Below are 25,425 nucleotides of genomic sequence, written 5' to 3'. Positions count from 1 at the left end.
CCCGCTCCCCGTCTCTCATCCTCTCTCCCCTCCACCCTCCCCCATCTCTCATCCTCTCTCCCCTCCACCACCCTCCCCCATCTCTCATCCTCTCTCCCCTCCACCCTCCCCCATCTCTCATCCTCTCTCCCCTCCACCCTCCCCCATCTCTCATCCTCTCTCCCCTCCACCCTCCCCCATCTCTCATCCTCTCTCCCCTCCACCCTCCCCCATCTCTCATCCTCTCTCCCCTCCACCCTCCCCCATCTCTCATCCTCTCTCCCCCTCCACCCTCCCCCATCTCCCTCCCCCCCCCACCCCACCCCCCGACCCGATAAGACGCTCCGAGTTGCTGCAGCAGTGCCGAAAAAGGAGACGCTGCGAGGTGGGAAATCCTAATGGCATGGCTCAGGGCTGTATTCCGTCTGGCGAACAGACCGCTCTGTCCTTCCTTCCCTGCTAGCCCCTCAGAAAGCACAAAGATGTCGGGACACAGTCAGGCAGGAGTGAGCAAATGTACACTTTATTGGCGCGTTGACAGCAACACAGCGGGGGGGGGGGGGAGGGGGGGGGGAGAAACCAGGGACAAGGGAGCCGGTCAGTGGGAGCCTGAGGGAGGGGGCAGGATGATCTGGCTGGGGTTGTAGTAATTCTCATCGATGAGGGGTAGGCCGTGTGCCTCGCGATGCTTCAGTTGTCGCTCAGCCTCTCGCCGGGCCCACTGCCTCATCCTGGGGGGTGGACGGGAGTCAAGGGGGGGGGGGGGGGGGAGAAAACACAAACAGATATTAACTCCCTGGCCCAATGAGGTGTGTGGGAAGATCCCAAGCGGCTGGTCCACCCCAGGCTGTTTGACCGCGTGGGGCGGCACGGACGGGCGAACGCACCTGCAGCCCCCCCCCCCCATCCCCCAACCTCCACCCTATTACACCCCCCCCCCCCCGATGTTTGGATCCCCCTCCCCCTCTCGCGACCTCAGGCGGTGCTGATAAACACAGTCTCCTCAGGGACTCGAGAGGGAACGCGGACAGTGAGTGACGTGCTCTCAGGAAGGCAGCACTGCCAAAATAGCACTTCAGGGAAGCTATTTTAGGAACTGCACGATTGAACAATCAAATTAAAGACAGACAATGTCAGCACTCTCCGTCCAGATCACTTCCAAAAGGATCACCAACTCTCAGCCACACACGCACATTTCAGGACTGGAGAAAGCTATCCATGGGAGGGGCGAGGGGTTACTGAGTGACAGTGTGAGGGAGCTGGATTAACATCAGTAGGGATACAGTCAGTAACACAGGGCCCTGGGGGGGGGAGAGGGGTTACTGAGCGACAGTGTGAGGGAGCTGGATTAACATCAGTAGAGATACAGGCAGTAACACAGGGCCCTGGGGGGGGGGGGGGGGGGAAAGAGGGGTTGCTGAGTGACAGTGTGGGGGAGCTGGATTAACATCAGTAGGGATACAGTCAGTAACACGGCACTGGGGCGAGGGGTTACTGAGTGACAGTGTGAGGGAGCTGGATTAACATCAGTAGAGATACAGGCGAGTAACACAGGGCCGTGGGGGGGGGAGAGGGGTTACTGAGTGACAGTGTGGGGGAGCTGGATTAACATCAGTAGAGATACAGGCAGTAACACAGGGCCTTGGGGGGGGAGAGGGTTACTGAGTGACAGTGTGGGGGAGCTGGATTAACATCAGTAGGGATACAGTCAGTAACACAGGGCACTGGGGGGGGGAAGAGGGGTTACTGAGTGACAGTGTGAGGGAGCTGGATTAACATCAGTGGGATACAGTCAGTAACACAGGGCGCTGGGGAGGGAGAGGGGTTACTGAGTGACAGTGTGAGGGAGCTGGATTAACATCAGTAGGGATACAGTCAGTAACACAGAGCCCTGGGGGGGGGAGAGGGGTTACTGAGTGACAGTGTGAGGGAGCTGGATTAACATCAGTAGAGATACAGGCGAGTAACACAGGGCCCTGGTGGGGGGGGGGGGGGGGGGGAAAGAGGGGTTCCTGAGTGACAGTGTGAGGGAGCTGGATTAACATCAGTAGGGATACAGTCAGTAACACAGGGCGCTGGGGGGGGGGGGGAGAGGGGTTACTGAGTGACAGTGTGGGGGAGCTGGATTAACATCAGTAGGGATACAGTCAGTAACACAGGGCCCTGGGGGTAGAGGGGTTACTGAGTGACAGTGTGAGGGAGCTGGATTAACATCAGTAGAGATACAGTCAGTAACATAGGGCGCTGGGGGGGGGGGGGGCGGGGGGAGGAGAGGGGTTCCTGAGTGACAGTGTGAGGGAGCTGGATTAACATCAGTAGGGATACAGTCAGTAACACAGGGCGCTGGGGCGAGGGGTTACTGAGTGACAGTGTGAGGGAGCGGGATTAACATCACTAGGGATACAGTCAGTAACACAGGGCACTGGGGGGGGAGAGGGTTACTGAGTGACAGTGTGAGGGAGCTGGATTAACATCAGTAGGGATACAGGCAGTAACACAGGGCCCTGGGGGGGGAGAGGGGTTACTGAGTGACAGTGTGAGGGAGCTGGATTAACATCAGTAGGGATACAGTCAGTAACACAGGGCGCTGGGAGGGGGGGAGAGGGTTACTGAGTGACAGTGTGAGGGAGCTGGATTAACATCACTAGGGATACAGTCAGTAACACAGGGCACTGGGGGGGAGAGGGGTTACTGACGGACAGTGTGGGGGAGCTGGATTAACATCAGTAGAGATACAGTCAGTAACACAGGGTTCCGGGGGGCAGGGAGAGGGGTTACTGAGTGACAGTGTGAGGGAGCTGGATTAACATCAGTAGAGATACAGGCAGTAACACAGGGCCGTGGGGGGGGGGAGAGGGGTTACTGAGTGACAGTGTGGGGGAGCTGGATTAACATCAGTAGGGATACAGTCAGTAACACAGGGCACTGGGGGGGGAAGAGGGGTTACTGAGTGACAGTGTGAGGGAGCTGGATTAACATCAGTAGAGATACAGGCAGTAACACAGGGCCGTGGGGGGGGGGAGAGGGGTTACTGAGTGACAGTGTGGGGGAGCTGGATTAACATCAGTAGAGATACAGGCAGTAACACAGGGCCGTGGGGGGGGGAGAGGGGTTACTGAGTGACAGTGTGGGGGAGCTGGATTAACATCAGTAGGGATACAGTCAGTAACACAGGGCACTGGGGGGGGAAGAGGGGTTACTGAGTGACAGTGTGAGGGAGCTGGATTAACATCAGTAGGGATACAGTCAGTAACACAGGGCGCTGGGGAGGGAGAGGGGTTACTGAGTGACAGTGTGAGGGAGCTGGATTAACATCAGTAGGGATACAGTCAGTAACACAGAGCCCTGGGGGGGGGGAGAGGGGTTACTGAGTGACAGTGTGAGGGAGCTGGATTAACATCAGTAGAGATACAGGCAGTAACACAGGGCCCTGGTGGGGGGGGGGGGGGGGGGGGGGGGGAAAAGAGGGGTTCCTGAGTGACAGTGTGAGGGAGCTGGATTAACATCAGTAGGGATACAGTCAGTAACACAGGGCGCTGGGGGGGGGGGAGAGGGGTTACTGAGTGACAGTGTGGGGGAGCTGGATTAACATCAGTAGGGATACAGTCAGTAACACAGGGCCCTGGGGGTAGAGGGGTTACTGAGTGACAGTGTGAGGGAGCTGGATTAACATCAGTAGAGATACAGTCAGTAACATAGGGCGCTGGGGGGGGGGGGGGGGGGGGCGGGGGGAGGAGAGGGGTTACTGAGTGACAGTGTGAGGGAGCTGGATTAACATCAGTAGAGATCAGTCAGTAACACAGGGCCCTGGGGGGGGGAGAGGGGTTACTGAGTGACAGTGTGGGGGAGCTGGATTAACATCAGTAGAGATCAGTCAGTAACACAGGGCCCTGGGGGGGGAGAGGGGTTACTAAGTGACAGTGTGAGGGAGCTGGATTAACATCAGTAGAGATACAGTCAGTAACACAGGGCGCTGGGGCGAGTGGTTACTGAGTGACAGTGTGAGGGAGCTGGATTAACATCAGTAGAGATACAGTCAGTAACATAGGGCCCTGGGGGGGGGAGAGAGGTTACTAAGTGACCGTGTGAGGGAGCTGGATTAACATCAGTAGAGATACAGTCAGTAACACGGGGCATTGGGTGGGGAGAGGGGTTACTGAGTGACAGTGTGAGGGAGCTGGATTAACATCAGTACAGATACAGTCAGTAACACAGGGCGCTGGGGAGGGAGAGGGGTTACTGAGTGACAGTGTGAGGGAGCTGGATTAACATCAGTAGGGATACAGTCAGTAACACAGAGCCCTGGGGGGGGGAGAGGGGTTACTGAGTGACAGTGTGAGGGAGCTGGATTAACATCAGTAGAGATACAGGCGGTAACACAGGGCCCTGGTGGGGGGGGGGGGGGGGGGGGGGGGGGAAAGAGGGGTTCCTGAGTGACAGTGTGAGGGAGCTGGATTAACATCAGTAGGGATACAGTCAGTAACACAGGGCGCTGGGGGGGGGGGAGAGGGGTTACTGAGTGACAGTGTGGGGGAGCTGGATTAACATCAGTAGGGATACAGTCAGTAACACAGGGCCCTGGGGGTAGAGGGGTTACTGAGTGACAGTGTGAGGGAGCTGGATTAACATCAGTAGAGATACAGTCAGTAACATAGGGCGCTGGGGGGGGGGGGGGGGGGGCGGGGGGAGGAGAGGGGTTCCTGAGTGACAGTGTGAGGGAGCTGGATTAACATCAGTAGGGATACAGTCAGTAACACAGGGCGCTGGGGCGAGGGGTTACTGAGTGACAGTGTGAGGGAGCGGGATTAACATCACTAGGGATACAGTCAGTAACACAGGGCACTGGGGGGGGGGAGAGGGTTACTGAGTGACAGTGTGAGGGAGCTGGATTAACATCAGTAGGGATACAGGCAGTAACACAGGGCCCTGGGGGGGGAGAGGGGTTACTGAGTGACAGTGTGAGGGAGCTGGATTAACATCAGTAGGGATACAGTCAGTAACACAGGGCGCTGGGAGGGGGGGAGAGGGTTACTGAGTGACAGTGTGAGGGAGCTGGATTAACATCACTAGGGATACAGTCAGTAACACAGGGCACTGGGGGGGAGAGGGGTTACTGACGGACAGTGTGGGGGAGCTGGATTAACATCAGTAGAGATACAGTCAGTAACACAGGGTTCCGGGGGGCAGGGAGAGGGGTTACTGAGTGACAGTGTGAGGGAGCTGGATTAACATCAGTAGGGATACAGTCAGTAACACAGGGCGCTGGGGGGCAAGAGGGGTTACTAAGTGACAGTGTGTGGGAGCTGGATTAACATCAGTAGAGATACAGTCAGTAACACAGGGCACTGGGGGGGGAAGAGGGGTTACTGAGTGACAGTGTGAGGGAGCTGGATTAACATCAGTAGGGATACAGTCAGTAACACAGGGCACTGGGGGGAGAGGGGTTACTGAGTGACAGTGTGAGGGAGCTGGATTAACATCAGTAGAGATACAGTCAGTAACACAGGGCATTGGGTGGGGAGAGGAGTTACTGAGTGACAATGTGAGGGAGCTGGATTAACATCAGTAGAGATCAGTCAGTAACACAGGGCCCTGGGGGGGGAGAGGGGTTACTGAGTGACAGTGTGAGGGAGCTGGATTAACATCAGTAGAGATCAGTCAGTAACACAGGGCCCTGGGGGGGGGAGAGGGGTTACTGAGTGACAGTGTGGGGGAGCTGGATTAACATCAGTAGAGATCAGTCAGTAACACAGGGCCCTGGGGGGGGAGAGGGGTTACTAAGTGACAGTGTGAGGGAGCTGGATTAACATCAGTAGAGATACAGTCAGTAACACAGGGCGCTGGGGCGAGTGGTTACTGAGTGACAGTGTGAGGGAGCTGGATTAACATCAGTAGAGATACAGTCAGTAACATAGGGCCCTGGGGGGGGAGAGAGGTTACTAAGTGACCGTGTGAGGGAGCTGGATTAACATCAGTAGAGATACAGTCAGTAACACGGGGCATTGGGTGGGGAGAGGGGTTACTGAGTGACAGTGTGAGGGAGCTGGATTAACATCAGTACAGATACAGTCAGTAACACAGGGCGCTGGGGGGGGAGAGGGGTTACTGAGTGACAGTGTGAGGGAGCTGGATTAACATCAGTAGGGATACAGTCAGTAACACAGGGCGCTGGGGGGGGGAGAGGGGTTACTGTGTGACAGTGTGGGGGAGCTGGATTAACATCAGTAGGGATACAGTCAGTAACACAGGGCGCTGGGGGGGGAGAGGGGTTACTGAGTGACAGTGTGAGGGAGCTGGATTAACATCAGTAGGGATACAGTCAGTAACACAGGGCCCTGGGGGTAGAGGGGTTACTGAGTGACAGTGTGAGGGAGCTGGATTAACATCAGTAGAGATACAGTCAGTAACACAGGGCGCTGGGGGGGGAGAGGGGTTACTGAGTGACAGTGTGAGGGAGCTGGATTAACATCAGTAGGGATACAGTCAGTAACACAGGGCGCGGGGGGGGGGGGGGGGGGGGGGGAGAGGGGTTACTGAGTGACAGTGTGGGGGAGCTGGATTAACATCAGTAGGGATACAGTCAGTAACACAGGGTGCTGGGCGGGGAGAGGGGTTACTGAGTGACAGTGTGAGGGAGCTGGATTAACATCAGTAGGGATACAGTCAGTAACACAGGGCCCTGGGGGTAGAGGGGTTACTGAGTGACAGTGTGAGGGAGCTGGATTAACATCAGTAGAGATACAGTCAGTAACACAGGGCGCTGGGGGGGGGAGAGGAGTTACTGAGTGACAGTGTGAGGGAGCTGGATTAACATCAGTAGAGATACAGTCAGTAACACAGGGCACTGGGTGGGGAGAGGGGTTACTGAGTGACAGTGTGAGGGAGCTGGATTAACATCAGTAGAGATACAGTCAGTAACACAGGGCGCTGTGGGGGAGAGGGGTTACTGAGTGACAGTGTGAGGGAGCTGGATTAGCATCAGTAGGGATACAGTCAGTAACACAGGGCGCTGGGGGGGGAGAGGGGTTACTGAGTGACAGTGTGAGGGAGCTGGATTAACATCAGTAGGGATACAGTCAGTAACACAGGGCGCTGGGGGGGGAGAGGAGTTACTGAGTGACAGTGTGAGGGAGCTGGATTAACATCAGTAGAGATACAGTCAGTAACACAGGGCACTGTGGGGGAGAGGGGTTACTGAGTGACAGTGTGAGGGAGCTGGATTAACATCAGTAGGGATACAGTCAGTAACACAGGGCCCTGGGGGGGAGAGGGGTTACTGAGTGACAGTGTGAGGGAGCTGGATTAACATCAGTAGGGATACAGTCAGTAACACAGGGCACTGGGGGGAGAGGGGTTACTGAGTGACAGTGTGGGGGAGCTGGATTAACATCAGTAGGGATACAGTCAGTAACACAGGGCGCTGGGGGGGGAGAGGAGTTACTGAGTGACAGTGTGAGGGAGCTGGATTAACATCAGTAGAGATACAGTCAGTAACACAGGGCACTGTGGGGGAGAGGGGTTACTGAGTGACAGTGTGAGGGAGCTGGATTAACATCAGTAGGGATACAGTCAGTAACACAGGGCCCTGGGGGGGAGAGGGGTTACTGAGTGACAGTGTGAGGGAGCTGGATTAACATCAGTAGGGATACAGTCAGTAACACAGGGCACTGGGGGGAGAGGGGTTACTGAGTGACAGTGTGAGGGAGCTGGATTAACATCAGTAGAGATACAGTCAGTAACACAGGGCACTGTGGGGGAGAGGGGTTACTGAGTGACAGTGTGAGGGAGCTGGATTAACATCAGTAGAGATACAGTCAGTAACACTGGGCACTGGGGGGGGAGAGGGGTTACTGAGTGACAGTGTGAGGGAGCTGGATTAACATCAGTAGGGATACAGTCAGTAACACAGGGCCCTGGGGGGGGAGAGAGGTTACTGAGTGACAGTGTGAGTGAGCTGGATTAACATCAATATAAGTTCAGAGAGAGAGATACAAGGTGGGAGAGAGACTCACCAAGAGAGGGAGAGAGAGACACACAGGGTGCACATTGATTCATTCCTTGTCACTTACACAAAGTGGAGGAGAGATCTGCTGCTCTGGGTCACAGCTGAACAGTGAGCCCATCTCCTCTCCCTGGGTCCCAGTTCCAAACAGCAGCATCTCACATTCAGGGACTCAACACAGAAACAGACAAGGATTCATTCAACAGGACACTGGGGAGGTCGTGTAACACAATCAAGGCCCGTGCTGTCCCTGTCCCTGGGAGGGTTTGGTGGGGGTCAGTGTGGAGGGAGCTTTACTCTGTATCTAACCCCGTGCTGTCCCTGTCCCTGGGAGGGTTTGATGGGGGGACAGTGTAGAGGGAGCTTTACTCTGTATCTAACCCTGTGCTGTCCCTGTCCCTGTCCCTGGGAGTGTTTGATGGGGGACAGTGTAGAGGGAGCTTTACTCTGTATCTAACCCCATGCTGTCCCTGTCCCTGGGAGTGTTTGATGGGGGACAGTGTGGAGGGAGCTTTACTCTGTATCTAACCCCATGCTGTCCCTGTCCCTGTCCCTGGGAGTGTTTGATGGGGGACAGTGTAGAGTGAGCTTTACTCTGTACCTAACCCCCCTGCCCCTGGGAGTGTTTGATGGGGGACAGTGTAGAGGGAGCTTTACTCTGTATCTAACCCCATGCTGTCCCTGGGAGTATTTGATGGGGGGGACAGTGTAGAGGGAGCTTTACTCTGTACCTAACCCCCCTGCCCCTGTCCCTGGGAGTGTTTCATGGGGGACAGTGCAGAGGGAGCTTTACTCTGTATCTAACCCCATGCTGTCCCTGGGAGTATTTGATGGGGGGGGACAGTGTAGAGGGAGCTTTACTCTGTACCTAACCCCCCTGCCCCTGTCCCTGAGAGTGTTTGATGGGGGACAGTGTAGAGAGAGCTTTACTCTGTATCTAACCACGTGCTGTCCCTGTCCTTGGGAGTGTTTGATGGGGGGGGTCAGTGCAGAGGAAGCTTTACTCTGTATCTAACCCCGTGCTGTCCCTGTCCCTGGGAGTCAGTGTAGGGACTGTTTCCATGCTGTACATCTCTATGACACTATAATCCCCTGTCCCTGGGAGTGTTTGATGAAGGATGGTGTAGAGTGAGGCTGAGCATCTATCTAAACCGGCTGCTGTGGAGGGTCAGTGCTGAGGGAGGGGGCGCTGTGGGAGGGTCAGTGCTGAGGGAGTGGGCGCTGTGGGAGGGTCAGTGCTGAGGGAGTGGGCGCTGTGGGAGGGTCAGTGCTGAGGGAGCGGGCGCCGTGGGAGGGTCAGTGCTGAGGGAGCGGGCGCCGTGGGAGGGTCAGTGCTGAGGGAGGGTCAGTGCTGAGGGAGCGGGCGCCGTGGGAGGGTCAGTGCTGAGGGAGGGTCAGTGCTGAGCGAGGGGGTGCTGTGGGAGGGTCAGTGCTGAGGGAGGGTCAGTGCTGAGCGAGCGGGTGCTGTGGGAGGGTCAGTGCTGAGGGAGTGGGCGCTGTGGGAGGGTCAGCGCTGAGGGAGTGGGTGCTGTGGGAGGGTCAGCGCTGAGGGAGTGGGAAACACAGGTACACAGAGAAACACAGGTTCAGTTTATACACTGTTGTCCCTCGGTGATGGATGGAGTCTGCTCAGTGGCCTCATTAGACAGTGAACCGAGTGAGCTCTCTCCGCACTCAGCCAGGCCGAGACCCTGAGTTTCTTTATCACAGTCAGAGCGCACTGTCAACGCAGACAGTATCATCCTGTCCAGACCCCCCAGAGAGAAACACACACACACACACACACACTCTCGCTCATTGGACCGAAGGACAAGACACACACACACTCTCGCTCACCACCCCTTCTCTCTCGTGTTCCAACATGGAGACAGAGACAGTCAGAGAGAAAGACAGAAGGAGACAGACTGAGGGGGAGGAGCGACGAGGGCGAGAGAGGCCGAGGGGCGGCGAGGCCGAGAGAGCCACAGAAACCCTCAGTGGAGACGGGGACCAGAGCGTATGCACGCACACACGCGTGGGCACTGGGTCAGGTAGGAAACGCCCTCAGTTCCCAGCAGCACTTACCCGTGGTCGGGCAGGTAATGGACGAAGGTGGAGCCCACCACAATGGCCAGGGAGATACCAAAGAAAAAGGCCAGCCTCATGTTCCACACGTCCACCACCGGGTCAGCGCTGAAACCATGGTACTCCGGGTTCTACAGGGGAACAGGGGAGACAGAGACACTGAGAGAGACAATATCCCCCACTCCCACACACTTCCACCCTAACCTGCACATCCCTGGGCACTATGGGGACAATTTAGCACGGCCAATCCACCCTAACCTGCACATCCCTGGGCACTACGGGACAATTTAGCACGGCCAATCCACCTTAACCTGCACATCCCTGGGCACTACGGGACAATTTAGCACGGCCAATCCACCCTAACCTGCACATCCCTGGGCACTACGGGACAATTTAGCACGGCCAATCCAACCTAACCTGCACATCCCTGGGCACTACGGGACAATTTAGCACGGCCAATCCACCCTAACCTGCACATCCCTGGGCACTACGGGGACAATTTAGCACGGCCAATCCACCCTAACCTACACATCCCTGGGCACTACGGGGACAATTTAGCACGGTCAATCCACCCTAACCTGCACATCCCTGGGCACTATGGGACAATTTAGCACGGCCAATCCACCCTAACCTGCACATCCCTGGGCACTACGGGACAATTTAGCACGGCCAATCCACCCTAACCTGCACATCCCTGGGCACTACGGGACAATTTAGCACGGCCAATCCACCCTAACCTGCACATCCCTGGGCACTACGGGACAATTTAGCACGGCCAATCCACCCTAACCTGCACATCCCTGGGCACTACGGGGACAATTTAGCACGTCCAATCCACCCTAACCTGCACATCCCTGGGCACTACGGGGACAATTTAGCACGGCCAATCCACCCTAACCTGCACATCCCTGGGCACTACGGGACAATTTAGCACGGCCAATCCACCCTAACCTGCACATCCCTGGGCACTACGGGGACAATTTAGCACGGCCAATCCACCCTAACCTGCACATCCCTGGGCACTACGGGACAATTTATCACGGCCAATCCACCCTAACCTGCACATCCCTGGGCACTACGGGACAATTTAGCACGGCCAATCCACCCTAACCTGCACATCCCTGGGCACTACGGGGACAATTTAGCACGGCCAATCCACCCTAACCTGCACATCCCTGGGCACTACGGGACAATTTAGCACGGCCAATCCACCCTAACCTGCACATCCCTGGGCACTACAGGACAATTTAGCACAGCCAATCCACCCTAACCTGCACATCCCTGGGCACTACAGGGACAATTTAGCACGGCCAATCCACCCTGACCTGCACATCCCTGGGCACTACAGGACAATTTAGCACGGCCAATCCACCCTGACCTGCACATCCCTGGGCACTACGGGGACAATTTAGCACGGCCAATCCACCCTGACCTGCACATCCCTGGGCACTACGGGACAATTTAGCACGGCCAATCCCACCCTAACCTGCACACCCCTGGGCACTATGGGACAATTTAGCACGGCCAATCCACCCTAACCTGCACATCCCTGGGCACGGCCAATCCACCCTAACCTGCACATCCCTGGAATGGGCTGGTGGGCGGTGCTGGGGGAACATCTGACAGGACATTTAGCTGTGCAGGGTTCAGGAGCTGCACTGAGATTGAGGAAACGTCTCAACAGGGCTGCGGTCACATTGAGTCCCTCTCTCTCCCTCTCTCTGTGTCACATAAATCTGTTGTTCGTTCTGGGATGGTCGAATATTATCTGAAGGTGTTCGTGAAAATGGTGGGGGTAAGAAGGAGAGGGGCGTTAGGAACAGAAGGCAGTTTGGTGAGTGCAAACACACATCAGCCCCAATCTCACTGAGTGGCAGAGCAGAAAATGGGCTGAATGGCCTCCTGTTCTCGTGTAACAGGCTGGAGGAGGGGCTGAACGGCCTCCTGTCCCTGTGTAACAGGCTGGAGGGGGAGGAGAGTGGCTGAATGGCCTCCTGTTCCTGTGTAACAGGCTGGAGGAGGAGGAGGAGGAGAGGGGCAGAATGGCCTCCCGTTCCGAAGGATTGGACTCTCCGAGAGCCCACTGTGCTGGCCGGAAACCGAGCGAGTCGCGTCTCCTCTGCCTGGCTGAGGATACCGAGCTGGACGTCGCTGCACAGCTTCCCCTGGCGAGCGGCCTTCCAGATCTCGCAGGAAGTGTTCGCCACGCCAACCTGACAGCGCCGTGCCCTCGTTTCACTTCCCTCGGCTGTCGGGGGATGGACAGAAACCCCTCCAACCCCACCCTCGGCGATTTACAGGCTCCACAGGCCTCCGGTGACCCCCAACCCCAGGCAGCAGGGATCACACAGGACTTAGGCGCCCAGCACCCTCAGTCCCCACGAGCCCAGCGGAGGGCATCACCAGTCCCCAGGTGGGGCCAGGCGGGGGTATAGCACCGAGCGGACGGGCCGAGTGGCGGCAGACGGAGGGGGATGCATTTCGGAAAGGCGAAACGGGGCAGAACTGAGTCCCCACCCCCACCCCCTCGGTGACTCCCTCGTTAGGTCCACCCACCCCCCTCACCTCCATCCAAGGCCCCCGAAAGGCGTCTTCCACCCTCGGTGGACAGTTTCCTGCACCTCATCGATTGCGTCCCTTGCTGTCGAACACTTCAGCCCCTCCTCCTCCAGCCTGTTACACAGGAACAGGAGGCCATTCAGCCCCCTCCTCCTCCTCCAGCCTGTTACACAGTAACAGGAGGCCATTCAGCCCCCTCCTCCTCCTCCAGCCTGTTACACAGGAACAGGAGGCCATTCAGCCCCCCCTCCTCCAGCCTGTTACACAGTAACAGGAGGCCATTCAGCCCCCTCCTCCTCCTCCAGCCTGTTACACAGGAACAGGAGGCCATTCAGCCCCTCCTCCTCCTCCAGCCTGTTACACAGGAACAGGAGGCCATTCAGCCCCTCCCTCCTCCTCCAGCCTGTTACACAGGAACAGGAGGCCATTCAGCCCCTCCTCCTCCTCCAGCCTGTTACACAGGAACAGGAGGCCATTCAGCCCCTCCTCCTCCTCCAGCCTGTTACACAGGAACAGGAGGCCATTCAGCCCCCTCCTCCTCCTCCAGCCTGTTACACAGGAACAGGAGGCCATTCAGCCCCTCCTCCTCCTCCAGCCTGTTACACAGGAACAGGAGGCCATTCAGCCCCTCCTCCTCCAGCCTGTTACACAGGAACAGGAGGCCATTCAGCCCCCTCCTCCTCCAGCCTGTTACACAGGAACAGGAGGCCATTCAGCCCCCTCCCCCAGCCTGTTACACAGGAACAGGAGGCCATTCAGCCCCCTCCTCCTCCAGCCTGTTACACAGGAACAGGAGGCCATTCAGCCCCCTCCTCCTCCAGCCTGTTACACAGGAACAGGAGGCCATTCAGCCCCTCCTCCTCCTCCAGCCTGTTACACAGGAACAGGAGGCCATTCAGCCCCTCCTCCTCCTCCAGCCTGTTACACAGGAACAGGAGGCCATTCAGCCCCTCCTCCTCCTCCAGCCTGTTACACAGGAACAGGAGGCCATTCAGCCCCCTCCCTCCTCCAGCCTGTTACACAGGAACAGGAGGCCATTCAGCCCCTCCTCCTCCTCCAGCCTGTTACACAGGGACAGGAGGCCATTCAGCCCCTTTTCTGTTTCACCAGTTTCCTCATCTCCCCTCCAACCCAGATCCGACCCCCCCGACTCGACACCGCCCTCTTGAACCATCCTCCCTGTCCATCTTCCTTCCCACCTATCTGCTGCCACCTTCCCTCCCCAGCTCCACCTCACCCTCCTATTCATCTCTCAGCCCCCTTTCCCGACGCCCGAAACGTCGATTCTTCTGCTCCTCGGATGCTGCCTGACCTGCTGTGCTTTTCCATCACCACACTCTTCGACTTAACGGTAAGGTCCTGGGGAGTGTTGCTGAGCCAAGAGACCTTGGAGTGCAGGTTCATAGCTCCTTGAAAGTGGTGTCTCAGGGAGATAGGATAGTGAAGGCAGGGTTTGGTACACTTACCTTTATTATCAATGCATCTTTCAACAGGTAATGAAGGAGCAGTGCTCTGAAAACTAGTGCTTCCAAATAAACCTGTTGGACTATAACCTGGTGCTGTGTGATTTTTCACTTTGTCCACCCCAGTCCAATACCAGCATCTCCAAATCATGACTGTATTGGTGAGGCCACTTTGGGAATACTGCGTTTGATTCTGGTCTCCCCGCTACAGGAAGGATGTTGGGAAAGGGTTTGAGCTACAGGGAGAGGCTGGATAGGCCGGGGGGCTGTTTTCCCTGGAGCGTCAGAGGCTGAGGGGTGACCTTATAGAGGTTTTTAAAATCATGAGGGGGGGGGGGGGGGGGGCATGGATAGGGTAAACAGACAAGGTCTTTTCCCCCTGGGTGGGGGAGTTCAGAACTAGAGGGGTGTAGGCTTAAGGTGAGAGGGGGGAAAAGGGAGCTGAGGGGCAACTTTTTCCCCCAGAGGATGGTGCGTGTGTGGAATGAGCTGCCAGAGGAAGTGGTGGGGGCTGGTACAATGATAACATTTAAAAAGGCATCTGGATGTGGGACATGGATAGGAAGGGTTTTTTTTAAAAAAGGAGGGGTTGGGGATGGAGGGGAGGTGAGGCTAAGGAAATACAGCACACCCACGAGGACTCGCTAACTGAATTTTACAGATGTAACACAGAAAGCATCCTATTCAGAGGCATCGCAGGGTTTGGTAATGGCAACTGCTCTGCCCAGGACTCTCAGACAGGGAGATGTGAACACAGCCTCAGTGCATCACAGATACCAAAGGGAGTTTAATGCAGAAAAGTGAGGGGATTCACTTTGGAAGGAGCAACAGGAATACAGAGTACTGGGCTAATGGTAAGATTCTTGGTATTGTGGATGAGGAGAGAGATCTCAGTGTCCATGTACATAGATCCCTGAAAGTTGCCACCCCAGGTTGATAGGGGTTGTTAAGAAGGCGTACGGTGTGTTAGCTTTTATTGGGAGAGGGACTGAATTTCAGAGCCATGAGGTCATGCTGCAGCTGTACAAAACTTTGGTGTGGTATTGTGTCCAGTTCTGGTCACCGTGTTATAGGAAGGATGTGGAAGATTTGGAAAGGGTTCAGAGGAGATTTACCAGGACGTTGCCTGGTCTGGAGGGAAGGTCTTAGGAGGAAAGGCTGAGGGACTTGAGGCTGTTTTCGTTAGAGAGAAGGTTGAGAGGTGACTTAATTGAGAAATAAGATAATCAGAGGGTTAGATAGGGTGGACAGTGAGAGTCTTTTTCCAATAATGGTGAGGGCTAACACGAGGGGGCAGACCCGCGGGGTCTGAAGGTCAGTCAAGGTGGAGGGTCAAAGGTTGTCTGGGGGGGGGGGGGGGCGCGGGGGTTTGAAAGTTGCTTGAAGGGACAAAAGACGTCCTAGGTCACTCGAGGAGTCAAAGGGCATCAGAGGTGCTTGAAGGTTACTCGAGGGGACAAAGGGTGTCCAAGGGGGTTCGGAGGTCACACAAGAGGTCAAAGGTCACTCTAGGGGTCAAAGGGCATTTGAGGAAAATTGAAGGTCACTAAAGGGGTCTGAAGGTCACTTGCCAGGTCAAAGGGTGTCCAAGGAGGTTGGAAGGCACTCACGAGGTCACAGGGTGTCCAAGGTTACTCGTGGGGTCAAAGAGCACCCAAGGTGGTCAAATGTCACTTACAGGATCAAAGGGCATCTGAGGGGGCTGAAGGTCATTTGTGGGGTCAAAGGGCATCCAAGGGCGACAAAGATCACTTGAGGAACCAAAGGTCATATGAGCGGCCAAAGGTTACTCAAAGATGATGCAGGGCACAAGACATTTTTTGTACATTTCATTCTCGTGTTATTTGAGCTGTTTTCAAGATTATTTTAACTACTCATTAAACCGCTCAAAATCATTAAACTGATGATGATTGAGCGCGGTCGGATGACGGGATTGAGCGCGGTCGGATGACGGGATTGAGCGCGGTCGGATGACGGGATTGAGCGCGGTCGGATGACGGGATTGAGCGCGGTCGGATGACGGGATTGAGCGCGGTCGGATGACGGGATTGAGCGCGGTCGGATGACGGGATTGAGCGGTTTGATGACGGTTTTGATCGGTTTGATGACGGTTTTGTGCGGTTTGATGACGGTTTTGAGCGGTTTGATGACGGTTTTGAGCGGTTTGATGACGGTTTTGAGCGGTTTGATGACGGTTTTGAGCGGTTTGATGACGGTTTTGAGCGGTTTGATGAGGGTTTTGAGCGGTTTGATGAGGGTTTTGAGCGGTTTGATGAGGGTTTTGAGCGGTTTGATGAGGGTTTTGTGCGGTTTGATGACGGTTTTGAGCAGTTTGATGACGGTTTTGAGCGGTTTGATGACGGTTTTGAGCGGTTTAATGATTGTAGCTGTTTAATGATGGTTTTGAGCGGTTTAATGATGATTGTAGCGGTTTAATGACGGTTTTGAGCGGTTTAATGACGGTTTTGAGCGGTTTAATGATGATTGTAGCTGTTTAATGACGGTTTTGAGCGGTTTAATGAGGGTTTTGAGGGGATTAATGACGGTTTTGAGCGGTTTAATGATGATTGTAGCGGTTTAATGACGGTTTTGAGCGGTTTGATGAGGGTTTTGAGCGGTTTAATGACGGTTTTGAGCGGTTTAATGACAGTTTTGAGGGGATTAATGAGGGTTTTTAGCGGTTTGATGAGGGTTTTGAGCGGTTGAATGATGATTTTAGCAGTTTGATGACGCTTGTCAGCGGTTTGATGACGCTTGTCAGCGGTTTGATGACGCTTGTCAGCGGTTTGATGACGCTTGTCAGCGGTTTGATGACGCTTGTCAGCGGTTTGATGACGCTTGTCAGCGGTTTGATGACGCTTGTCAGCGGTTTGATGACGCTTGTCAGCGGTTTGATGACGCTTGTCAGCGGTTTGATGACGCTTGTCAGCGGTTTGATGACGCTTGTCAGCGGTTTGATGACGCTTGTCAGCGGTTTGATGACGCTTGTCAGCGGTTTGATGACGCTTGTCAGCGGTTTGATGACGCTTGTCAGCGGTTTGATGACGCTTGTCAGCGGTTTGATGACGCTTGTCAGCGGTTTGATGACGCTTGTCAGCGGTTTGATGACGGTTGTGAGCGGTTTGATGACGATTTTGAGCGGTTTAATGATTGTAGCTGTTTAATGATGGTTTTGAGCGGTTTAATGAGGGTTTTGAGGGGATTAATGACGGTTTTGAGCGGTTTAATGATGATTGTAGCGGTTTAATGACTGTTTTGAGCGGTTTGATGACGGTTTTGAGCGGTGTGATGACGGTTTTGAGCGGTTTAATGATGATTGTAGCTGTTTAATGATGGTTTTGAGCGGTTTAATGAGGGTTTTGAGGGGATTAATGACGGTTTTGAGCGGTTTAATGATGATTGTAGCGGTTTAATGACGGTTTTGAGCGGTTTAATGACGGTTTTGAGCGGTTTAATGATGATTGTAGCTGTTTAATGAGGGTTTTGAGGGGATTAATGACGGTTTTGAGCGGTTTAATGAGGGTTTTGAGGGGATTAATGACGGTTTTGAGCGGTTTAATGATGATTGTAGCTGTTTGATGACGGTTTTGAGCGGTTTGATGACGGTTTTGAGCGGTTTGATGACGGTTTTGAGCGGTTTGATGACGGTTTTGAGCGGTTTGATGACGGTTTTGAGCGGTTTGATGACGGTTTTGAGCGGTTTGATGACGGTTTTGAGCGGTTTGATGACGGTTTTGAGCGGTTTGATGACGGTTTTGAGCGGTTTGATGACGGTTTTGAGCGGTTTGATGACGGTTTTGAGCGGTTTGATGACGGTTTTGAGCGGTTTGATGACGGTTTTGAGCGGTTTAATGAGGGTTTTGAGGGGATTAATGACGGTTTTGAGCGGTTTAATGACGGTTTTGAGCGGTTTAATGACGGGATTGTAGCGGTTTAATGACGGTTTTGAGCGGTTTAATGACGGTTTTGAGCGGTTTAATGACGGTTTTGAGCGGTTTAATGATGATTGTAGCGGTTTAATGACGGTTTTGAGCGGTTTAATGACGGTTTTGAGCGGTTTAATGATGATTGTAGCTGTTTAATGATGGTTTTGAGCGGTTTAATGAGGGTTTTGAGGGGATTAATGACGGTTTTGAGCGGTTTAATGATGATTGTAGCGGTTTAATGACGGTTTTGAGCGGTTTAATGACGGTTTTGAGCGGTTTAATGATGATTGTAGCTGTTTAATGAGGGTTTTGAGGGGATTAATGACGGTTTTGAGCGGTTTAATGAGGGTTTTGAGGGGATTAATGACGGTTTTGAGCGGTTTAATGATGATTGTAGCTGTTTGATGACGGTTTTGAGCGGTTTGATGACGGTTTTGAGCGGTTTGATGACGGTTTTGAGCGGTTTGATGACGGTTTTGAGCGGTTTGATGACGGTTTTGAGCGGTTTGATGACGGTTTTGAGCGGTTTGATGACGGTTTTGAGCGGTTTGATGACGGTTTTGAGCGGTTTGATGACGGTTTTGAGCGGTTTAATGAGGGTTTTGAGGGGATTAATGAGGGTTTTGAGCGGTTTAATGACGGTTTTGAGCGGTTTAATGACGGGATTGTAGCGGTTTAATGACGGTTTTGAGCGGTTTAATGACGGTTTTGAGCGGTTTAATGACGGTTTTGAGCGGTTTAATGATGATTGTAGCGGTTTAATGACGGTTTTGAGCGGTTTAATGACGGTTTTGAGCGGTTTAATGATGATTGTAGCTGTTTGATGACGGTTTTGAGCGGTTTGATGACGGTTTTGAGCGGTTTGATGACGGTTTTGAGCGGTTTGATGACGGTTTTGAGCGGTTTGATGACGGTTTTGAGCGGTTTGATGACGGTTTTGAGCGGTTTGATGACGGTTTTGAGCGGTTTGATGACGGTTTTGAGCGGTTTGATGACGGTTTTGAGCGGTTTGATGACGGTTTTGAGCGGTTTGATGACGGTTTTGAGCGGTTTGATGACGGTTTTGAGCGGTTTGATGACGGTTTTGAGCGGTTTGATGACGGTTTTGAGCGGTTTGATGACGGTTTTGAGCGGTTTAATGACGGTTTTGAGCGGTTTAATGACGGTTTTGAGCGGTTTAATGACGGGATTGTAGCGGTTTAATGACGGTTTTGAGCGGTTTAATGACGGTTTTGAGCGGTTTAATGACGGTTTTGAGCGGTTTAATGATGATTGTAGCGGTTTAATGACGGTTTTGAGCGGTTTAATGACGGTTTTGAGCGGTTTAATGATGATTGTAGCTGTTTAATGATGGTTTTGAGCGGTTTAATGAGGGTTTTGAGGGGATTAATGACGGTTTTGAGCGGTTTAATGATGATTGTAGCGGTTTAATGACGGTTTTGAGCGGTTTAATGACGGTTTTGAGCGGTTTAATGATGATTGTAGCTGTTTAATGAGGGTTTTGAGGGGATTAATGACGGTTTTGAGCGGTTTAATGAGGGTTTTGAGGGGATTAATGACGGTTTTGAGCGGTTTAATGATGATTGTAGCTGTTTGATGACGGTTTTGAGCGGTTTGATGACGGTTTTGAGCGGTTTGATGACGGTTTTGAGCGGTTTGATGACGGTTTTGAGCGGTTTGATGACGGTTTTGAGCGGTTTGATGACGGTTTTGAGCGGTTTGATGACGGTTTTGAGCGGTTTGATGACGGTTTTGAGCGGTTTGATGACGGTTTTGAGCGGTTTGATGACGGTTTTGAGCGGTTTGATGACGGTTTTGAGCGGTTTGATGACGGTTTTGAGCGGTTTGATGACGGTTTTGAGCGGTTTGATGACGGTTTTGAGGGGATTAATGAGGGTTTTGAGCGGTTTAATGACGGTTTTGAGCGGTTTAATGACGGGATTGTAGCGGTTTAATGACGGTTTTGAGCGGTTTAATGACGGTTTTGAGCGGTTTAATGACGGTTTTGAGCGGTTTAATGATGATTGTAGCGGTTTAATGACGGTTTTGAGCGGTTTAATGACGGTTTTGAGCGGTTTAATGATGATTGTAGCTGTTTAATGACGGGATTGTAGCGGTTTAATGACGGTTTTGAGCGGTTTAATGACGGTTTTGAGCGGTTTAATGACGGTTTTGAGCGGTTTAATGATGATTGTAGCGGTTTAATGACGGTTTTGAGCGGTTTAATGACGGTTTTGAGCGGTTTAATGATGATTGTAGCTGTTTAATGATGGTTTTGAGCGGTTTAATGAGGGTTTTGAGGGGATTAATGACGGTTTTGAGCGGTTTAATGATGATTGTAGCGGTTTAATGACGGTTTTGAGCGGTTTAATGACGGTTTTGAGCGGTTTAATGATGATTGTAGCTGTTTAATGAGGGTTTTGAGGGGATTAATGACGGTTTTGAGCGGTTTAATGAGGGTTTTGAGGGGATTAATGACGGTTTTGAGCGGTTTAATGATGATTGTAGCTGTTTGATGACGGTTTTGAGCGGTTTGATGACGGTTTTGAGCGGTTTGATGACGGTTTTGAGCGGTTTGATGACGGTTTTGAGCGGTTTGATGACGGTTTTGAGCGGTTTGATGACGGTTTTGAGCGGTTTGATGACGGTTTTGAGCGGTTTGATGACGGTTTTGAGCGGTTTGATGACGGTTTTGAGCGGTTTGATGACGGTTTTGAGCGGTTTAATGAGGGTTTTGAGGGGATTAATGAGGGTTTTGAGCGGTTTAATGACGGTTTTGAGCGGTTTAATGACGGGATTGTAGCGGTTTAATGACGGTTTTGAGCGGTTTAATGACGGTTTTGAGCGGTTTAATGACGGTTTTGAGCGGTTTAATGATGATTGTAGCGGTTTAATGACGGTTTTGAGCGGTTTAATGACGGTTTTGAGCGGTTTAATGATGATTGTAGCTGTTTGATGACGGTTTTGAGCGGTTTGATGACGGTTTTGAGCGGTTTGATGACGGTTTTGAGCGGTTTGATGACGGTTTTGAGCGGTTTGATGACGGTTTTGAGCGGTTTGATGACGGTTTTGAGCGGTTTGATGACGGTTTTGAGCGGTTTGATGACGGTTTTGAGCGGTTTGATGACGGTTTTGAGCGGTTTGATGACGGTTTTGAGCGGTTTAATGACGGTTTTGAGCGGTTTAATGACGGTTTTGAGCGGTTTAATGACGGGATTGTAGCGGTTTAATGACGGTTTTGAGCGGTTTAATGACGGTTTTGAGCGGTTTAATGACGGTTTTGAGCGGTTTAATGATGATTGTAGCGGTTTAATGACGGTTTTGAGCGGTTTAATGACGGTTTTGAGCGGTTTAATGATGATTGTAGCTGTTTAATGATGGTTTTGAGCGGTTTAATGAGGGTTTTGAGGGGATTAATGACGGTTTTGAGCGGTTTAATGATGATTGTAGCGGTTTAATGACGGTTTTGAGCGGTTTAATGACGGTTTTGAGCGGTTTAATGATGATTGTAGCTGTTTAATGAGGGTTTTGAGGGGATTAATGACGGTTTTGAGCGGTTTAATGAGGGTTTTGAGGGGATTAATGACGGTTTTGAGCGGTTTAATGATGATTGTAGCTGTTTGATGACGGTTTTGAGCGGTTTGATGACGGTTTTGAGCGGTTTGATGACGGTTTTGAGCGGTTTGATGACGGTTTTGAGCGGTTTGATGACGGTTTTGAGCGGTTTGATGACGGTTTTGAGCGGTTTGATGACGGTTTTGAGCGGTTTGATGACGGTTTTGAGCGGTTTGATGACGGTTTTGAGCGGTTTGATGACGGTTTTGAGCGGTTTGATGACGGTTTTGAGCGGTTTGATGACGGTTTTGAGCGGTTTGATGACGGTTTTGAGGGGATTAATGAGGGTTTTGAGCGGTTTAATGACGGTTTTGAGCGGTTTAATGACGGGATTGTAGCGGTTTAATGACGGTTTTGAGCGGTTTAATGACGGTTTTGAGCGGTTTAATGACGGTTTTGAGCGGTTTAATGATGATTGTAGCGGTTTAATGACGGTTTTGAGCGGTTTAATGACGGTTTTGAGCGGTTTAATGATGATTGTAGCTGTTTAATGATGGTTTTGAGCGGTTTAATGAGGGTTTTGAGGGGATTAATGACGGTTTTGAGCGGTTTAATGATGATTGTAGCGGTTTAATGACGGTTTTGAGCGGTTTAATGACGGTTTTGAGCGGTTTAATGAGGGTTTTGAGGGGATTAATGACGGTTTTGAGCGGTTTAATGATGATTGTAGCGGTTTAATGACGGTTTTGAGCGGTTTGATGAGGGTTTTGAGGGGATTGATGACGGTTTTGAGCGGTTTGATGACGGTTTTGAGCGGTTTGATGACGGTTTTGAGCGGTTTGATGACGGTTTTGAGCGGTTTGATGACGGTTTTGAGCGGTTTGATGACGGTTTTGAGCGGTTTGATGACGGTTTTGAGCGGTTTGATGACGGTTTTGAGCGGTTTGATGACGGTTTTGAGCGGTTTGATGACGGTTTTGAGCGGTTTGATGACGGTTTTGAGCGGTTTGATGACGGTTTTGAGCGGTTTGATGACGGTTTTGAGCGGTTTGATGACGGTTTTGAGCGGTTTGATGACGGTTTTGAGCGGTTTGATGACGGTTTTGAGCGGTTTGATGACGGTTTTGAGCGGTTTGATGACGGTTTTGAGCGGTTTGATGACGGTTTTGAGCGGTTTGATGACGGTTTTGAGCGGTTTGATGACGGTTTTGAGCGGTTTGATGACGGTTTTGAGCGGTTTGATGACGGTTTTGAGCGGTTTGATGACGGTTTTGAGCGGTTTGATGACGGTTTTGAGCGGTTTGATGACGGTTTTGAGCGGTTTGATGACGGTTTTGAGCGGTTTGATGACGGTTTTGAGCGGTTTGATGACGGTTTTGAGCGGTTTGATGACGGTTTTGAGCGGTTTGATGACGGTTTTGAGCGGTTTGATGACGGTTTTGAGCGGTTTGATGACGGTTTTGAGCGGTTTGATGACGGTTTTGAGCGGTTTGATGACGGTTTTGAGCGGTTTGATGACGGTTTTGAGCGGTTTGATGACGGTTTTGAGCGGTTTGATGACGGTTTTGAGCGGTTTGATGACGGTTTTGAGCGGTTTGATGACGGTTTTGAGCGGTTTGATGACGGTTTTGAGCGGTTTGATGACGGTTTTGAGCGGTTTGATGACGGTTTTGAGCGGTTTGATGACGGTTTTGAGCGGTTTGATGACGGTTTTGAGCGGTTTGATGACGGTTTTGAGCGGTTTGATGACGGTTTTGAGCGGTTTGATGACGGTTTTGAGCGGTTTGATGACGGTTTTGAGCGGTTTGATGACGGTTTTGAGCGGTTTGATGACGGTTTTGAGCGGTTTGATGACGGTTTTGAGCGGTTTGATGACGGTTTTGAGCGGTTTGATGACGGTTTTGAGCGGTTTGATGACGGTTTTGAGCGGTTTGATGACGGTTTTGAGCGGTTTGATGACGGTTTTGAGCGGTTTGATGACGGTTTTGAGCGGTTTGATGACGGTTTTGAGCGGTTTGATGACGGTTTTGAGCGGTTTGATGACGGTTTTGAGCGGTTTGATGACGGTTTTGAGCGGTTTGATGACGGTTTTGAGCGGTTTGATGACGGTTTTGAGCGGTTTGATGACGGTTTTGAGCGGTTTGATGACGGTTTTGAGCGGTTTGATGACGGTTTTGAGCGGTTTGATGACGGTTTTGAGCGGTTTGATGACGGTTTTGAGCGGTTTGATGACGGTTTTGAGCGGTTGAATGATGATTTTAGCGGTTGAATGATGATTTTAGCGGTTTAATGATGATTTTAGCGGTTTAATGATGATTTTAGCGGTTTAATGATGATTTTAGCGGTTTAATGACGCTTTTGAGCGGTTTAATGGTGATTTTAGCGGTTTAATGACGGTTTTGAGCGGTTGAATGGTGATTTTAGCGGTTTAATGACGGTTTTGAGCGGTTGAATGGTGATTTTAGCGGTTTAATGATGGTTTTGAGCGGTTGAATGGTGATTTTAGCGGTTTAATGAGGGTTTTGAGCGGTTGAATGGTGATTTTAGCGGTTTAATGAGGGTTTTGAGCGGTTGAATGGTGATTTTAGCGGTTTAATGACGGTTGTGAGCGGTTGAATGGTGATTTTAGCGGTTTAATGAGGGTTTTGAGCGGTTGAATGGTGATTTTAGCGGTTTAATGACGGTTGTGAGCGGTTGAATGGTGATTTTAGCGGTTTAATGAGGGTTTTGAGCGGTTTGATGACGGTTGTGAGCGGTTTGATGGTGATTTTAGCGGTTTAATGACGGTTGTGAGCGGTTTGATGACGGTTTTAGCGGTTTAATGAGGGTTTTGAGCGGTTTGATGAGGGTTTTGAGCGGTTTGATGACGGTTGTGAGCGGTTTAATGGTGATTTGAGCGGTTTAATGAGGGTTTTGAGCGGTTTGATGACGGTTGTGAGCGGTTTAATGGTGATTTGAGCGGTTTAATGAGGGTTGTGAGCGGTTTGATGACGGTTGTGAGCGGTTTGATGGTGATTTTAGCGGTTTAATGAGGGTTTTTAGCGGTTTAATGATGATTTTAGCGGTTTAGTGAGGGTTTTGAGCTGTTTAATGGTGATTTTAGCGGTTTAATGAGGGTTTTGAGCGGTTTAATGATGATTTTAGCGGTTTAGTGAGGGTTTTGAGCGGTTTAATGATGATTTTAGCGGTTTAGTGAGGGTTTTGAGCTGTTTAATGGTGATTTTAGCGGTTTAATGAGGGTTTTGAGCGGTTTAATGATGATTTTACCGGTTTTGTGAGGGTTTTGAGCGGTTTAATGATGATTTTAGCGGTTTAGTGAGGGTTTTGAGCTGTTTAATGGTGATTTTAGCGGTTTAATGAGGGTTTTGAGCGGTTTAATGATGATTTTACCGGTTTTGTGAGGGTTTTGAGCGGTTTAATGATGATTTTACCGGTTTTGTGAGGGTTTTGAGCGGTTTAATGATGATTTTACCGGTTTTGTGAGGGTTTTGAGCTGTTTAATGGTGATTTTAGCGGTTTAATGACGGTTTTTAGCGGTTTAATGGTGATTTTAGCTGTTTAATGGTGATTTTAGCGGTTTAATGACGGTTTTTAGCGGTTTGATGGTGATTTTAGCGGTTTGATGACATTCCCCCCTTACCTGGTCGTACAGGTTGACCTCCGGCGGCGGGGCGCCCGCGTACCCGGGCGGCAGCTCCCCGGGCCCGGCCATAGCCGAGGGCGACACCGAGGAGGCCGGCCCGCTGCCGGAGACCGCCCTGCAGAGGCCGGAGAGGGCGGCGGGTCCCCGGGGAAGGAGGAGGACGAGGCGAGGAGCAGGCCTCAGGCACAACCGGAGCAGCGCCGCCATCTTCCCCCGTGGAGAGGGGAGGGAGGG

At 52.0% G+C, this 25,425-nt stretch overlaps 1 protein-coding gene across 1 annotated transcript; it reads right to left on the bottom strand.

Annotated features, from left to right (window-relative positions):
• Positions 1-484: 484 nt before the first annotated feature.
• On the bottom strand, positions 485-25,425 carry ndufb11 (NADH:ubiquinone oxidoreductase subunit B11). The gene is made up of 3 exons (XM_087985205.1): positions 25,189-25,425; positions 10,046-10,176; positions 485-710 (listed from the first exon to the last, which is right to left on the bottom strand). Exons 1-3 carry the CDS (start codon positions 25,396-25,398, stop codon positions 578-580), a joined length of 474 nt encoding a protein of 157 aa, XP_087841331.1. The 5' UTR covers positions 25,399-25,425; the 3' UTR covers positions 485-577.

This window comes from Chiloscyllium plagiosum, unplaced genomic scaffold (assembly GCF_037043375.1).
Source record: "Chiloscyllium plagiosum isolate Xiang-an unplaced genomic scaffold, Cpla_swu_hap1 HiC_scaffold_51, whole genome shotgun sequence".
Classification (NCBI taxonomy): domain Eukaryota; kingdom Metazoa; phylum Chordata; class Chondrichthyes; order Orectolobiformes; family Hemiscylliidae; genus Chiloscyllium; species Chiloscyllium plagiosum.
The sequence above is the reverse complement of the archived record's forward strand: the minus strand, read 5'-3'. Positions and strand labels throughout refer to the sequence as shown.

Excerpts from the sequence above, each read along its gene's own strand:
- ndufb11 (XM_087985205.1), bottom strand. The coding sequence starts at position 25,398 with ATGGCGGCGCTGCTCCGGTTGTGCCTGAGGCCTGCTCCTCGCCTCGTC. Across the intron at positions 10,177-25,188 it reads AGGTCAACCTGTACGACCAG|AACCCGGAGTACCATGGTTT; the intron begins GTAAGGGGGGAA and ends GTTCCCCTGTAG. Across the intron at positions 711-10,045 it reads CATTACCTGCCCGACCACGG|GATGAGGCAGTGGGCCCGGC; the intron begins GTAAGTGCTGCT and ends TCCACCCCCCAG.